At 39.3% G+C, this 18682-nt stretch overlaps 1 protein-coding gene across 1 annotated transcript in view; it reads right to left on the bottom strand.

Moving 5' to 3' along the window:
* Positions 1-18682, bottom strand: part of XKR5 (XK related 5) — a 227232-nt gene that overhangs the window by 146320 nt on the left and 62230 nt on the right. The window contains 1 exon segment of the mRNA XM_053711084.1: positions 1219-1406. Within this exon segment, the coding sequence (XP_053567059.1) occupies positions 1219-1406 (188 nt within the window).

Here is an 18682-nt window from a genome sequence, read left to right as displayed (position 1 = left end):
AAACAGTAGCGTGTGCTCAAACCAGGCTCCGCCCATCGTGGGCGTTACTGCTATCGATCTCCCGGTCACTATTGTCATATTAAGATAAAAATAGCTACCGGGAGAAACTTAGGCACCATAAAGAACGAGAGCGCTAAGCAACTCCTGAAAATAGTACTACCGCTGACAGGTAGCATCTTAGCCCAAAAACGATTGGGATGCAATCAACAACCAGCCACAAAAACACTTTACCCTCCTGAGTTCTCTATACTCAAAAATAGATATAAGCCCTTAGCCCAGTGCCTGCATAGTAATTGCTGTCACAGGGTCCTCCTTCTTACAGAAATGAAGCAATGTCCCCTGAAATACAATAAAGTGCTCCACTCCTCTGAGATCTTCCCAGACCCAGAATAAAAAGTTAGCACTTACCTTGAACTCTGCCCAACAGCAGGGCAGCTCAGCAGGTTTAGGAGGTCCTCTCCCTCCCATAGCCCCGTGGAAAATGATAAAGCCCGAGTTAAGTGTGCTTAGGCCATCAGAATAAGGGCAGCATAAATGTATGGGAGGCGCAGTGAGAATTATGTCCCACAAGTTCCCATTGCTCTAAAGCCACTAAAAGCTCTACTTAAGAGACTGATATGGACTACGGCTACACCCTAGAACAAAGTAGCACACTCTGGCACTACTTTAAAAATAATAAACTCTTGATTGAAGAATCCAATCTAACACCTCACTTTACCTCTTCCTATCACTAATGTAGGCAAAGAGAATGACTGGAGTGGGAGGGAAGGGAGGAGCTATTTAACAGCTCTGCTGTGGTGCTCTTTGCCGCCTCCTGCTGACCAGGAGGTGAATATTCAATTAGTAATTAAGATGATCCATGGACTCATTGTGTCTTAAAAAAGAAATAAATACAATTCATAAGTGGGAAATATTAGACTGAATTTTTCAGCACAAGAGGAAAGACTTTGGTAAAGATAAAGATGCTCGCTTTAACTTAACAGCTTATTGACTTCATGAAAAAAGAATTGCCCACATGCAGTGCCACCCACAGGATCAGAACCTTTAAAGAATTCAGACTCTGAAAGAAAACTTATATTGAAAGAAGATTGTTCAGAAAAAAAAAAAATATTTATATAAGAAAAGCACCAAAAACGTAGCCAGTCTGATTCAGAATGCTTAGAATAACTGGGTTTTCTAGAATCCTCATCAGGTCAAATAGGTTCCATCCTGCCTTACCTGGATATACATCAGTCTCATCTAGGGTCAAGTAGATATAGATTTGTAACAATAAGTGCGGTAGAGCCTGAAGTATTGCTTCTAGGAGTCTCAGTAAGGACGCATCGCCTTGCTGCATTAACAACTCCTTTTCATTATTCGGCCCATCCACTTTTCCCTTTAAAGCTGCCCAAAAACAGTCGACATGTCTAAAGAAAGATAGGTCATATGAGTTTAACAAAAATAAATGATCTAAACAGCTACTTATTATTTCTTCAAATCTAGTTTTCATTTGTTAACCTGGTGAGCAAACATATGTAAGAAAACATCCAAACTATCAATTTGCTTTACTTAAAGAAAAGATGCAGTTTATGAATCTATATTTCGAGAATAAGCCACCACACCCATGCAAATAAAAGTAATCTGAAGGGTTTTACTACTAAAAGACATTGTATTAAATGTTATACTAAAATGAACATTTAAATAGTGTCCTCAAAAAAGGGGGCAACTAATTTGCCAGTGCCACCCATCACCAGGAAGAAAGCTCACTAATAAATGTAAAGGCAGTTCCGCCTTTTATTTATCACTATTGCCCTAATAATGTTGTACAGTTCTGTAAGCATAAAACAATTGCAGTGGTTAGATGACGAGACTGATTTAACTCAAATGCTTTTTATCTTTTGTCCCCGATTTATGCTGCCCACAGGAGAGAGCAAAGACAGCTCCCACTACTTGGGATTTTTAGGATCAGAACTGAGTTAAAATACTCAAACAGAAGAAAAGGCACTCCATAAATAATAGCAGCTCCCAGGGTGCACTTCAGAAAATATCAAGCACAAAAAAGGCACTCACTGGTTAGGTAAAACATAACATTTAATAAGTTACATTAAAAAACATGACGTTTCGGAGGCATTTCGCCCCCTTTATCAAATGCACGATACAGCTTGAAAAATTTAATGCTTTTGTAAATTTTTCAAGCTGTATCGTGCATTTGATAAAGGGGGCGAAATGCCTCCGAAACGTCATGTTTTTTAATGTAACTTATTAAATGTTATGTTTTACCTAACCAGTGAGTGCTTTTTTTGTGCTGGATATTATATATATATATATACACACATCAAAACAATTGGTTCGTAGTGAGTTCCAAAGAGATACCCCAAAAAATTGGCTAACACAGGCACAAACTAGGAAAGGTTGCGAACCTTGTGGCAGATGTGTGTACTGCAAGTACATCGTTAAAGCCTCAAATTTTTTCACTGAATATTCTGATAGGTCTTACCACATCAATGAAAGAATAGTCTGCAATACCTCAAATGTCATTTATATGTTACACTGTTCGTGTCCCAAATTTTACATTGGGAAAACGACACGTGAATTAAAAGAAAGGGTGAGGGAACACAGAGATAGCATTAAGGATAAGGAGTCAGACAGTCCAGTGGCCAGACACTTCCAAAAAATGCATGACTCTGACTTCTCTCCAGCACGAGTCACGCTGGATGTACAGACTCAATACCCTCTCTCCCTTTGGTCTGAATGAAAAAAAACATAATTTATGCTTACCTGATAAATTCCTTTCTTCTGTAGTGTGATCAGTCCACGGGTCATCATTACTTCTGGGATATTACTCCTCCCCAACAGGAAGTGCAAGAGGATTCACCCAGCAGAGCTGCATATAGCTCCTCCCCTCTACGTCACTCCCAGTCATTCGACCAAGGACCAACGAGAAAGGAAAAGCCAAGGGTGAAGTGGTGACTGGAGTATAAATTAAAAAATATTTACCTGCCTTAAAAACAGGGCGGGCCGTGGACTGATCACACTACAGAAGAAAGGAATTTATCAGGTAAGCATAAATTATGTTTTCTTCTGTTAAGTGTGATCAGTCCACGGGTCATCATTACTTCTGGGATACCAATACCAAAGCAAAAGTACACGGATGACGGGAGGGATAGGCAGGCTCTTTATACAGAAGGAACCACTGCCTGAAGAACCTTTCTCCCAAAAATAGCCTCCGATGAAGCAAAAGTGTCAAATTTGTAAAATTTGGAAAAAGTATGAAGCGAAGACCAAGTTGCAGCCTTGCAAATCTGCTCAACAGAGGCCTCATTCTTGAAGGCCCAAGTGGAAGCCACAGCTCTAGTAGAATGAGCTGTAATTCTTTCAGGAGGCTGCTGTCCAGCAGTCTCATAAGCTAAACGAATTATGCTACGAAGCCAAAAAGAAAGAGGTAGCAGAAGCTTTTTGACCTCTCCTCTGCCCAGAGTAAACGACAAACAGAGAAGACGTTTGTCGAAATTCCTTAGTTGCCTGTAAGTAAAATTTTAGAGCACGGACTACATCCAGGTTGTGCAGTAGACGTTCCTTCTTCGAAGAAGGATTTGGGCACAAGGAAGGAACAACAATCTCTTGATTGATATTCCTGTTAGTAACTACCTTAGGTAGGAACCCAGGTTTAGTACGCAGAACTACCTTATCCGAATGAAAAATCAAATAAGGAGAATCACAATGTAAGGCTGATAATTAAGACTCTTCGAGCCGAGGAAATAGCCATTAAAAATAGAACTTTCCAAGATAACAACTTTATATCAATGGAATGAAGGGGTTCAAACGGAACGCCCTGTAAAACATTAAGAACAAGGTTTAAACTCCATGGTGGAGCAACAGTTTTAAACACAGGCTTAATCCTGGCCAAAGCCTGACAAAAAGCCTGGACGTCAGGAACTTCTGACAGACGTTTGTGTAACAGAATGGACAGAGCTGAGATCTGTCCCTTTAATGAACTAGCAGATAAACCCTTTTCTAAACCTTCTTGTAGAAAAGACAATATCCTAGGAATCCTAACCTTACTCCAAGAGTAACCTTTGGATTCACACCAATATAGGTATTTACGCCATATCTTATGGTAAATCTTTCTGGTAACAGGCTTCCTAGCCTGTATTAAGGTATCAATAACTGACTCAGAAAACCCACGTCTTGATAAAATCAAGCGTTCAATTTCCAAGCAGTCAGCTTCAGAGAAGTTAGATTTTGATGTTTGAAGGGACCCTGTATCAGAAGGTCCTGTCTCAGAGGTAGAGACCAAGGTGGACAGGATGACATGTCCACCAGGTCTGCATACCAAGTCCTGCGTGGCCACGCAGGAGCTATTAGAATCACTGATGCTCTCTCGTTTGATTCTGGCAATCAATCGAGGAAGCATCGGGAAGGGTGGAAACACGTAAGCCAGCCTGAAGTCCCAAGGTGCTGTCAGGGCATCTATCAGGACTGCTCCTGGATCCCTGGATCTGGACCCGTAACGAGGAAGCTTGGCGTTCTGTCGAGACGCCATGAGATCTATCTCTGGTTTGCCCCAACGTCGAAGTATTTGGGCAAAGACCTCCGGATGGAGTTCCCACTCCCCCGGATGAAAAGTCTGACGACTTAAGAAATCCGCCTCCCAGTTCTCCACTCCCGGGATGTGGATTGCTGACAGGTGGCAAGAGTGAGACTCTGCCCAGCGAATTATCTTTGATACTTCCATCATAGCTAGGGAGCTTCTTGTCCCTCCCTAATGGTTGATGTAAGCTACAGTCGTGATGTTGTCCGACTGAAACCTGATGAACCCCCGAGTTGTCAACTGGGGCCAAGCCAGGAGGACATTGAGAACTGCTCTCAATTCCAGAATGTTTATTGGCAGGAGACTCTCCTCCTGACTCCATTGTCCCTGAGCCTTCAGAGAATTCCAGACGGCACCCCAACCTAGAAGGCTGGCGTCTGTCGTTACAATTGTCCAGTCTGGTCTGCTGAATGGCATCCCCCTGGACAGATGTGGCCGAGAAAGCCACCATAGAAGAGAATTTCTGGTCTCTTGATCCAGATTCAGAGAAGGGGATAAGTCTGAGTAATCCCCATTCCACTGACTTAGCATGCACAGTTGCAGTGGTCTGAGGTGTAAGCGTGCAAAGGGTACTATGTCCATTGCCGCTACCATTAAGCCGATTACCTCCATGCATTGAGCCACTGACGGGTGTTGAATGGAATGAAGGGTGCGGCAAGCACTTTGAAGTCTTGTTAGCCTGTCCTCTGTCAGGTAAATCTTCATTTCTACAGAATCTATAAGAGTCCCCAGGAAGGGAACTCTTGTGAGTGGAACTAGTGAACTTTTCTTTTCGTTCACCTTCCATCCATGTGACCTTAGAAATGCCAGTACTAACTCTGTATGAGACTTGGCAGTTTGAAAGCTTGAATCAGAATGTCGTCTAGGTATGGAGCTACCGAGATTCCCCGCGGTCTTAGTACCGCCAGAAGAGCACCCAGAACCTTTGTGAAGATTCTTGGAGCTGTAGCCAATCCGAATGGAAGAGCCACAAACTGGTAATGCCTGTCTAGGAAGGCAAACCTTAGGTACCGGTAATGATCTTTGTGAATCGGTATGTGAAGGTAGGCATCTTTTAAATCTACAGTGGTCATGTACTGACCCTCTTGGATCATAGGTAAAATTGTCCGAATAGTCTCCATCTTGAACGATGGAACTCTTAGGAATTTGTTTAGGATCTTTAAGTCCAGGATTGGTCTGAAAGTTCCCTCTTTTTTGGGAACCACAAACAGATTTGAGTAAAACCCCTGTCCCTGTTCCGATCGTGGAACAGGATGGATTACTCCCATTAACAAGAGCTCTTGTACGCAGCGTAGAAACGCCTCTTTCTTTGTCTGGATTGTTGACAACCTTGACAGATGAAATCTCTCTCTTGGAGGAGAGTATTTGAAATCCAGAAGGTATCCCTGAGATATTATCTCTAGCGCCCAGGGATCCTGGACATCTCTTGCCCAAGCCTGGGCAAAGAGAGAAAGTCTGCCCCCCACTAGATCCGATCCCGGATCGGGGGCCCTCAATTCATGCTGTTTTAGGGGCAGCAGCAGGTTTCCTGGTCTGCTTGCCCTTGTTCCAGGACTGGTTAGGTTTCCAGCCTTGTCTGTAGCGAGCAACAGCTCCTTCCTGTTTTGGTGCAGAGGAAGTTGATGCTGCTCCAGCTTTGAAATTACGAAAGGAACGAAAATTAGACTGTCTAGCCTTAGCTTTGGCTTTGTCCTGAGGCAGGGCATGGCCTTTACCTCCTGTAATGTCAGCGATAATCTCTTTCAACCCGGGCCCGAATAAGGTCTGCCCTTTGAAAGGTATATTAAGCAATTTAGACTTAGAAGTAACATCAGCTGACCAGGATTTTAGCCACAGCGCCCTGCGTGCCTGAATGGCGAATCCTGAATTCTTCGCCGTAAGTTTAGTAAGATGTACTACGGCCTCCGAAATGAATGAATTAGCTAGTTTAAGGACTCTAAGCCTGTCCGTAATGTCGTCCAGAGTAGCTGAACTAATGTTCTCTTCCAGAGACTCAATCCAGAATGCCGCTGCAGCCGTGATCGGCGCAATGCATGCAAGGGGTTGCAATATAAAACCTTGTTGAACAAACATTTTCTTAAGGTAACCCTCTAACTTTTTATCCATTGGATCTGAAAAAGCACAGCTATCCTCCACCGGGATAGTGGTACGCTTAGCTAAAGTAGAAACTGCTCCCTCCACCTTAGGGACCGTTTGCCATAAGTCCCGTGTGGTGGCGTCTATTGGAAACATTTTTCTAAATATCGGAGGGGGTGAGAACAGCACACCGGGTCTATCCCACTCCTTAGTAACAATTTCAGTAAGTCTCTTAGGTATAGGAAAAACCTCAGTACTCGCCGGTACCGCAAAATACTTATCCAACCTACACATTTTCTCTGGTATTGCAACTGTGTTACAATCATTCAGAGCCGCTAACACCTCCCCTAGTAATACACGGAGGTTTTCCAGTTTAAAATTAAAATTTGAAATATCTGAATCCAGTCTGTTTGGATCAGAACAGTCACCCACAGAATGAAGTTCTCCGTCCTCATGTTCTGCCACCTGTGACGCAGTGTCTGACATGGCCCTAATATCAGCGCACTCTGTTCTCACCCCAGAGTGATCACGCTTACCTCTTAGTTCTGGTAATTTAGCCAAAACTTCAGTCATAACAGTAGCCATATCCTGTAATGTGATTTGTAATGGCCGCCCAGATGTACTCGGCGCTACAATATCACGCACCTCCCGATCGGGAGATGCAGGTACTGACACGTGAGGCGAGTTAGTCGGCATAACTCTCCCCTCGTTGTTTGGTGAAATTTGTTCAATTTGTACAGATTGACTCTTATTTAAAGTAGCATCAATACAGTTAGTACATAAATTTCTATTGGGCTCCACTTTGGCATTGCAACAAATGACACAGGTATCATCCTTTGAATCAGACATGTTTAACACACTAGCAAATAAACTTGCAACTTGGAATACAATTCAATTAGAATAATATTAAAAACGTACTGTGCCTTTAAGAAGCACAGAAGAACTATGACAGTTGAAAATTAATAAATTGAAAACAGTTATAGTGTAAACACCACAACTTTAACAAAGGTTTAATCCCATTAGCAAAGATAACAAATTCTGAAAGCAGGAAACAAATTACAGAATAAACGTTTTTTATCTCAGTCAACTATAATTCTCACAGCTCTGCTGAGAGAAATTACCTCCCTCAAAATAAGTTTTGAAGACCCCTGAGCTCTGTAGAGATGAACCGGATCATGCAGGAAATACAATGAGCTGCTGACTGAAATATTTGATGCGTAGCAAAAGCGCCAAAAAACGGCCCCTCCCCCTCACATACAGCAGTGAGAGAGAACAGAAACTGTCAGAAAAAAGATTAAGCAACTGCCAAGTGGAAAAATAGTGCCCAAACATTTATTCACTCAGTACCTCAGCAAATGAAAACGATTTTACATTCCAGCAAAAACGTTAAACATAATTTCTAGTTATTAAACAGCTTTATGTACTTCTTACAGTGTAATTCTAGTGAAGTACCATTCCCCAGAATACTGAAGTGTAAAGTATACATACATGACATTATATCGGTATGGCAGGATTTTCTCATCAATTTCCATTGTCAGAAAATAAAAGCTGCTACATACCTCTATGCAGATTCATCTGCCCGCTGTCCCCTGATCTGAAGTTTACCTCTCCTCAGATGGCCGAGAAACAGCAATATGATCTTAACTACTCCGGCTAAAATCATAGCAAAAACTCTGGTAGATTCTTCTTCAAACTCTGCCAGAGAGGTAATAACACACTCCGGTGCTATTTTAAAATAACAAACTCTTGATTGAAGATATAAAACTAAGTATAATCACCATAGTCCTCTCACACATCCTATCTAGTCGTTGGGTGCAAGAGAATGACTGGGAGTGACGTAGAGGGGAGGAGCTATATGCAGCTCTGCTGGGTGAATCCTCTTGCACTTCCTGTTGGGGAGGAGTAATATCCCAGAAGTAATGATGACCCGTGGACTGATCACACTTAACAGAAGAAATTGAATTTTCTTGTTTTCTATAAATATTCCCTACTAAAAAATACACTGTTAGAAAATGTATATGAAATAATATACGTGTGCTTAGAAATGAGCATGTTGTCATGTTCACATAAGTGTTTCTCAGTGTATAATTCAAATCTAATGCTGTATTTTATCAGTATATAATAAGCAGCTTCCAGAATGTGGAAATTGCAAGATGCCATATTTGTATAGATAAGTTGTATATTAAATGTTTAGTGTAACTTAATTGTAGCCATTGAAATGTACATGCACTATACACCTCCCTTTAACATATATGAAGGAGGTGTAACTTTGTATCTGCACAAGTGTTATAAAGTTTGCTGTGGTGTCTAATTAGACACATCTGATGAAGCCCTGAGTTCAGCCCGGAAAGGGGGAGGGGCGAAACGCGTAATGTGGAGAACAAGACACAGTGTGGAGGACGCCAGCATGGTGGATATGCTGTGAATCTGACGATATCAAGTGAACACAACCAAGCAAGTGAAGAGCTGCATAGGCGGAATACATCGCTGTAAGCCACACCACGGATGAGATCCTGTCAGGTAATACCGTAGAGTGTGTGAAGAGAGCGGAGGTAAGCCATGCAGTAATAAGTCTTGCACACTGAAAGTTTGAAGTTTGAGTTGTCATTTGCACATGGGATCAAGCTTGCAATAGTACTAGTACCATTCTTTGGACTCTCATATTACATTCTCTAATCCGGTACCGGATCAAATATACAACAATGAGATATCAAGGACGGTATTCTGTCTAATCTTAAAACCGGAGCGTGTTTTTAACACTCAAGTGCCCGGCATTAAGGATGGACTTTCTCATGAGTTAACAATAACCTTGCATATGCTAGCTCACAGTTGTCAGTAGTGCACTACGCTTGTTATATGTTTGTGTGCTGTAATCTTGTTGTTGCCATCATTCTCAGCATGTACCTCTTTTGGCTTTGTTTTTATTAAAATATATATGTTCAGCATACCTGTTTAGGATGTCATTCCTTAGTATACTGTAGGGGTGTTTTGGTGCGGCCAGGTATCCGCTTTAGCTCTTTTGATATGTTAGAGCTCTTCTCTAACTAATTTGGTTATATTCATTTAGGATTGCCAGCACAATACGCTTTACCCTTTAATTCTATCTGTGTGCACCCTATCCCTTGTATCAAAAAAAAAAAAAATTATACATATATACATATACATATACATATACATACACACACACATATATATACATATATATACCTACAAATTACAAAAAGAGTATTGGGAGAGGATTTGAAACCTTCCTGTTTAAGCAGGATAGGAGATTTATAGTTTAAAGATCTAGGCGGTAGTTATCCACTTCTAGATCAGGTGCAGACCCCCAAAAACAATTATAGCTTCAAAACTTATTAGAAAAAGAGAAAAACCACAGTAGAGCTATATGAGATACTGTGTAAAGATGGGGGATTTCAGCACTCAGTAGAACTCCATTATACCCAATTAGGTGTTTGACTGGGAGCTATCAGGAAACAAATACACGGATGCACATAAGTTCAGATAACACGACAAATTTATTTACAGAGTAACAAACATGCTGAAAAGACATTTGCATATTGTTTAGGTACTGAAGAGAATATATTACTACCACTGCAGTGGAATATCTATCAATCATAATACATTTCTAAAACAGCTTATTGTAACAACATTGTATTGGTTCCTATATAGCAAGAAAAATGTAACTATGGCCATACAGATTTTCTTATGATCATATATACGACCTGTTCTGAGTCCTCCTTATAGTTAGAAAATAGGAAGAAACCACAGGTTTGTGGAAAATCCGTTTCTGCCTGGGCCCAGGTTCCAGATGAAAAGAAGTATGTTAAAGGGAAATTCTTTTCCTTTTCCAAAGGCTCATTCTTTGCTTCTGATCAAGAGCTGTATAACAGGACTTGTATGCTAGAGCTCCGAGGTAAAAACGTCCTCTCTATCTAGCATAGAAATACAATACTTGTTGAGAAATGCCGTTATTACTTGTAACCCAAAACAAATGCAGCTTTCCAGGAAACTGCGGTATGTAGCGGTCCGAGTGTCTGCATCAATACATTACTCCGGACTTCCGTGATTAAGTAGCTGTCCGGGTGTCTGTGTTAGTGCTCACCTCCGGATTCACCTTGTGTCCGCAGTTATAGAAATTACAGTCACTAGTTCGGGTATGAGTACTGAAGTTACGTGCAGGGTCGGGACAGGTGCTTCCGACATCAAACTGCTTTCTACCTCCACTTCAAAGTCATATCAACTTCGCTTTTAGGGATCTTGACTGCATCGGATGGCAGATATTAATCTTCATAGAAATCGTCCAAACTTGTGTAGACTGTAAATAGGTGTCTGTCTGTTGACGCGCGTTTCGCCCACAATGCTCAGCGAAAACTAGGGCCTCATCAGGACTGCCTGACACCTGTGTCTCCTACCTCTTATTGGATTTTTTCTTCAAGGAGGTGTGTTTAGTCTCAGCAAATAAACAATTGCAATTGGTTTTAAACAAACAAGCCTCCAGAGAGACTGACCAATTATTAGAGTGAAATTTGATACAAATGTATCCAAACCTGTCGTGATAACACAGAACTCATGTGCTCCGCTAAACAAATATCGCCATCTTTTATAACACTAGGTTAGACAGAGAAAGAAGAAATATAGAACTTAGATAGAACTGTCATTTTTAATGGAAGCTATTACTTTTATTTGATAGAGAATCTTTATCTAATTAAAAGATTTTTTTCTGATAAGAGGCATTTCAATTTAATTATCCTTAGTTCCAAAACTTAGCCCAAAAACGAAGCATATTCTATTCTTTCATTTAGACCATTAGGAGTCATTGTTTTTAATGTATATGTCCACCTGGCTTCTTTTCTAAGTAGGCATTTGTCTTCATCCCCTCCTCTTCCATTTGTAATCCCTATATCAATTGCTATAAATTTTAAGGATACAGTGCTACTTTTATGTACCTCTTTGAAGTGACGAGCTACACTTGTATCCCTTTCATAGAAAATGTCATCCCTGTGCTCCTGCACTCTGTCCTTGAACATTCTTTTCATTTTTCCAACATAGAACAGAGGGCAGGAGCACTGTAAGAGATAGACAACCACTACTGTGTTGCAATTTGCAAAATGTCTTATGTCAAAACTTTTACCTGTGTTTGTACAAAATGTTTTGCTTTTTAGGATATATGGACAGTAGACACAATGTCCACAGGGATAAGTGCCTTTAACCTGTTGATTATTTAGCCAGGTTGTTTCAGTCTGTGATCTGACAAATCTACTTTTAACCAATTTGTCTTTGAGATTTGGTGATTTTTTTAGCTGTCATCAGTGGGTATTGTCCTACCTTTTCTACTATTTTTTCATCTAGAGTTAGAATATGCCATTTCTGTGCCAATATGAATCTAATATTATGCCACTGGCAATTAAAAGTTGTAATAAATCTTAAGTTACTATCAACTTTTTTCTCTTTTTTCGAATATAGGAGGTCATCCCTATTCAATTTCCTTACTTTATTTAGGGTATGTCTAATCAACTTTCGTGAATATCCCCTTTCTATGAATCTTTGACACATCTGATCAGCATGATGGTTAAATTTTGTCCTAGAAGAACAATTTCTTTTTAATCTCAGTAGTTGACTGTATGGTATACCTTTTTTCAGAGGTTCTGGGTGACTACTGGATGCTTCCAGGATACTATTCGTTGCTGTACTTTTTCGGTAATTTTCAGTAGAAATTTTATTACCTTCTTTCTTAATTACTATATCTAGGAACGGCAGTTCTTTTGTGCTTAAGGCATACGTTAGTAGTATATTGCAATTGTTTTTATTTAGGTTAGAGACAAATTAATGGAGACAGGTCAGGGGGCCATCCCACAGCATGAGTATGTCATCCACATACCTAATCTACAAGGAAACATGGGAGTCAAATACCTCTCCATATTTTTCAAATATGTCCAACTCCCATGCTCCCAAGTGGAGACATGCATATGTCGGAGAACAAACTGCTCCCATGGCTGTCCCCCTGACCTGTCTATAGATGGAATTGTCAAATTGGAAGACATTATTGTTCAAAATAAAGTGTAATAGCTCAACTATGAAGGCTGTATGTCTATCACACTCTGGTCCTCTTGTTTTAAGGAATTGTTTTGATGCTTCTATCCCTATTGTATGCGGTATCGAAGAATATAGACTTTCAACATCTAAAGACACCAAGATTGTTTCTCTTTTTACTGATATATCATCTAACTTCCTTAAGAGGTCAGGTGTGTCTTTTACATAGGAGGGGAGGGAGAGAAGGAAAGGTCTGAGAAAGATATCTACATATTCACCAATATGCTCACTAATGCCACCAATCCCCGAGACGATTGGTCTCCCAGGGGGACTGGTAGGATTCTTGTGTATTTTTGGAATTACATAGAAAGTGGGCATAACGGGGTGAGTTGGGCTAAGAAATTGGAATTCCTTTACAGATATGAGACCCTCCATCTTAGCATCTTGTAAGATTCTATTAAGTTTTGACTTCATTAGTATCATGGGATTTCTTGAAAGTTTTTCATACTGTAATCTATCGTTTAATTGTCTCTTTACCTCATTAAGATAGTAGGACTCATCTAGGAGGACTAGATTTCCGCCCTTATCGGCTGGCTTAAAGATAACCCCTTTTGCTGTACTAAGTTCTTTCAATGCTTGTCTCTCTTTGAAACTTAAATTGTCAGACTGAATCCAGTCGTCAGGTAGTTTTTCTATTTCCCTTTCAACCGCTTTAAAAAACATTGAGACAATGGGAACCTGTGCTAACGAAGGCATGTATGTTGATTTAGGTTGCAGATTTGTTTTCAAATCAATGCAGCCTTTCACAAATCTTTCCCTATCTGCATTTTCATTTAAGAGGAACTCTAGAACCATTATAGTTTCCTCATCCTTTTTCTGTTCAGATTTATTCTGATGCAAGGTATAGTGTAAAACTATTTTTCTAGCAAAAAGGTGAAGATCCTTTACTAGTTCAAACTTGTTTAGTTTGTTTGATGGGCAAAAGGTTAGTCCTTTTCTTAGAACCTCAATGTGTGTTAAATTTAGCTTAAAAGAGGAGAGATTAATAATTTGTAGATTACTTTTAACCTCAGTTTTTAATATCCCTGATATGGCCTTCTTCGTGGTCTCCCCCTGTTTCTCATCCCTTGTCTTTGGTTCTCCCCTCTCCCTCTCTGATTTCGTTGGGGGTATCTTCTCTCTTGTTGATTCATATTCCTTATTCCACCTCCTCTTTCTCCCCCCTCTCCTCCTATAGCTGTGGTTTGTAGCCCAGAACCTCCATCGTTTTTTGACTGTCTTTCAGTATCTGTTTCTAGATCTGATGCATCAGTGCCTGAGTCGTTATTTTGATAGTCTTCCTGATCTCTATGCAATTTTCTACATTTCCTCACTTTTATTTCTGCTTGTAACCTAGAGATGTGTGTTTTGGTTTCTTCATTTAATTTTGCAAAGTTTGGATCATTCTCAAATTTATTTACAACCTGTTTTTACCTCGGAGCTCTAGCATACAAGTCCTGTTATACAGCTCTTGATCAGAAGCAAAGAATGAGCCTTTGGAAAAGAATTTCCCTTTAACATACTTCTTTTCATCTGGAACCTGGGCCCAGGCAGAAACGGATTTTCCACAAACCTGTGGTTTCTTCCTCTTTTCTAACTATAAGGAGGACTCAGAATAGGTCGTATATATGATCATAAGAAAATCTGTATGGCCATAGTTACATTTTTCTTGCTATATAGGAACCAATACAATGTTGTTACAATAAGCTGTTTTAGAAATGTATTATGATTGATAGATATTCCACTGCAGTGGTAGTAATATATTCTCTTCAGTACCTAAACAATATGCAAATGTCTTTCCAGCATGTTTGTTACTCTGTAAATAAATTTGTCGTGTTATCTGAACTTATGTGCATCTGTGTATTTGTTTCCTGATAGCTCCCAGTCAAACACCTAATTGGGTATAATGGAGTTCTACTGAGTGCTGAAATCCCCCATCTTTACACAGTATCTCATATAGCTCTACTGTGGTTTTTCTCTTTTTCTAATAAGTTTTGAAGAGATATAGAGATAGAGATATATATATATATATATATATATATATATATATATACATACATACATACATACATACATATATACATACATATATATATACATACATATATATATACATACATACATATACACATATACATACATACATACATATATACATACATACATATATACATACATATATATATACATACATACATATACATACATACATATACATACATATATATATATATATACATACATATATATATATACATATACATACATATACATACATATATATACATACATATACATACATATACATACATATATATACATATATACATACATATATATACATACATATACATATATATACATACATATACATACATATATATACATACATATACATATACATACATATACATACATATATATATATACATATACATACATACACACACATACATACATACTGTAGATAACATCTAAACGTTTTGTAGTTTAGTGGCCATGAAAACACTTTCTGATAAATTAAATCTTTTCTAAACATCTTTGTTCCAGTAGACAACACAAAGGCCCTTTCTGAGGCAGTAGATGGAAACAAAATTAAAGTGTTTGGAAACTGCTTTCAAAAAGATGATGCACTTGACAGGAAATATGAATCACAAAAAGGCTGAATCATATTCCTAATACTGACTGAATTCCAAGTTACCCTTTGTGCGCTGTATGCAAAGTATTATTTGCTAACTTAATGTCAACCACCAATAGGAAATAGCAAAGAAAGGTGCATAAAAGTGCACATCTAGACAGAATGCAAGACAGTTATGTGCACAACTTAACAGCACATATGCATCTATAGCAGCACTCTACACATATGGGAACTGATGATGGAACTGAATTCTCAGGAAGTCAGCTATCGAAAATTTTAAAAAGGACACCGCACACAATTTTTCTATCATGTATAGAAACAAGAACAGCAGTTAATCATGAAAATATTACACAGATCTAGATACTGGTGACCATGCCTCTGGGAGCTTTGTATAAAGAGGGCTTCTTGTTTGGAGATGAAAGGCTGATCAAATCATGCAGATTTTATAATATCGAAGTATAAATTCAGTAGGACTTTGTATCAAATATCAATAACAAAAACTATCTTGATGTCATTTATAGAGGAGAGTCATGCTTGAGTTTTGTTAACCGTATAAAGGAAACTTATTATGCAGAATATCTTATTGCATCATTCGAGTCAAGTAATGTCAGGAATAGCTAAAGGGCAGTAATGTGATTAAAATGGAAATTGCACTCATGAGTATATATTTTTTTTATATCAGAAATCTTCGGGGGGGGGGGGGGGGGAAGAGTTTTTAATCAAGTTATTGTCCTAAAAATATTATAGGTAAGGATTTTGAAGACAGATAGAGAAAAATAAATCACCGAAATATGAGCCAAGGTATAGAAATTGCTTATATCTCTGGGTAATACTTACCAGTGAGAATTCCTCTCGCCAAGGGGTGTGGACAGAACGGCCCGCTCCACTAGTTACCTGTATAAAAAGGTAACTGAATCACCGCCTCCTAGTGATGTCTAACCAAGATAGGTGGACCAGGCAGAAGGGAGGGAGCCTGGTATTACCGAGGGATGTGGGCCATATATAAACTGCTCATATTTTGGTGATAATTTCTATGTATCATGGCTCTCCCTGGAAATACTTACCAGTGAGAAGAGTAAATAGCAGTATCACAAACAAGTATGGGTGGGGGGAAAAGAAAACCCCCATCAAAAAAAGACACATACTGCAAAATAGTTTATTTTAAGACAAAACTTTTCGACCAAATTTATCAGAAGCAGATTGGTGCACATCAAGTTTATACAGTATGATACGAAGGTATGATAAGAGCTCCACGCCGCTGTTTGTTTGTATTTGCTGGCGATGACCTGGACAATCCAAATGGAAACAAAAGATTTTTTTTATTATTATTTTTTTTAGGGAACTTGACCCTGCCAAGAACCTTTAGGAACTATGAGCAGCGATCCGTCTTGTGTTCTTTTAATATTGTGACAGTTTCCCAGTCACATACATGGACATTGGGTAACAGCGCCCTTTATTGGTTGAAAGTCCCTGGACATTGTGTAACAGTGCCATCTATTGGTAGAAGTTTCATTACAAAAGTGTACTGGGGAAAGACTAATTTGCATATATTTTGCATAGGGTCCCCTTTCTTTTGTTAGAGTTATATTTTATTGTGTTTATGTTTAGTTTTATGTGGAGTGGATCACCATAAGTTCAATGGTGTGGTGTTAGATTCCAGTCCTGTGTGAACTAAAGCTTAGGTAGAAGTTCCTTTAGAAGCATTTGGTCTTGTCTGGTTCTCTCAGGGATTTCATTGTTAGAGGATGAGGCCCTGCTTTCTGGCTACACTTATCCTTGTAAGGGAGACCTGCTACAGAGTCATTTTTGGACCTGTAAGCAAAGCAGGTACTGTTGGCCCCAAGTGTATTTTTAAAGACAATGCAGGCAAAGGAATAGTTACTTGCCTAGAAGAAGCAGTGCAGAGGGATCTTATCTGCTTGGCAGGAGCAGGGCTGAGGTATCAATACATGCCTGGGAGCATCGCTCTAATGACAGACCTACTATTCAGTACTGTCCCAAAGTTTCCCCTGTGTCTTGAGGAATGAAGCACTGGAGCTCCACTACAAATATAAAATGTGCAAACCTTGGAATCTCCATTGGAGAGATCTGATTTCTGCTCAGAAAGTCTGCAGTCAAATTCTTTATCCCTGGAACATGAACTACAGCCAAAATTTGAGCATTACACGCTGAACACAATTAAAGATTGGTGCAATCCTATTGTTTCAGAAGCATTTTGCACAGGAAGCAATAACAATTCTGTCCAAAGTAAAGTAAAATTGGAAAAAGTCTCTGATTTCAAAACACATTTGAGGGAAAGGACTGGATGTGCATGTCCCAAGTCCCTTGGGCATATAACCCCTGGCAAAGAGCACCCCAGCCATGCTTGCTGGCATCTGTCTGAAGCAAGATTCATTACGGCTCCAGGACTAGTGCGCTGGAAATATTGTAGATCTGGAAAGGAAATCAGATGAGACTGCTAGATTTCTTAAAATTCCTTAGAAAATTGGCACTGAAAATCAAGCATCTTCCATCTTGCCCATTTCACCACATGAATGACTTGTATAATGACTTGCACTGGCCTGTGCATTGCTATAACATATGTTCACATTTTCAAAGTGAACATTTTATAAGTGAGGCACTAGCAATAGAATTATAAAAGGACTTCACTCACTACTCAGCACAGTGCTGCTTATTAAAGGGCCATAATACCCAAATGTTTTAACACTTGAAAGTGATGCAGCATAGCTGTAAAAAGCAGACTAGAAAATATCTCCTGAACATCTCTATGTAAAAAAGAAAGATATTTTACCTCAAAAGTTCCTCAGTAGCCACCTCCCATTGTAAAGGATTTCTAAGCAGCATTTTAGTGTGTTTGTCTTGGGACATCTTAGGGGATGAGCATCGTGCACTCTCATATTATTTCCCTATTCAGCTTACTATGAAATCTCATGAGATCACAGTAAAATAGTTCATGACCTCAGCACTGCTGATGGGCTGCTGTTCAATTCTTCATTTTTTTTTTTTTTTATTTTTTTTTACCTGCAGCTGGGAACAGCTGAGTATAACTTTTTACACAAAAAAGCTCTGCTGAGCTGAGGAGATTGTGAGGTAAAATATCTTCCTTTTTTACATAGAGATGCTCAGGGGATATTTTCCTGTCAGCTTTTTACAGTTATACTGCATCAGTTTCAAGTGATTTAGCATATGAGTATTATGTCCCTTTAAGACAACATGCTGCCTATTGACATCTGCTGAAGAACTGCACACTACATCAAGCTAACCCTATTCGCTCTCCTCTGCTTTCAGGTATGTGAATAGAGACCCTGTCAATCTGCAACTATTAA

This window comes from Bombina bombina, chromosome 4 (genome assembly GCF_027579735.1).
Source record: "Bombina bombina isolate aBomBom1 chromosome 4, aBomBom1.pri, whole genome shotgun sequence".
NCBI classification, from domain to species: domain Eukaryota; kingdom Metazoa; phylum Chordata; class Amphibia; order Anura; family Bombinatoridae; genus Bombina; species Bombina bombina.
The sequence above is the reverse complement of the archived record's forward strand: the minus strand, read 5'-3'. Positions and strand labels throughout refer to the sequence as shown.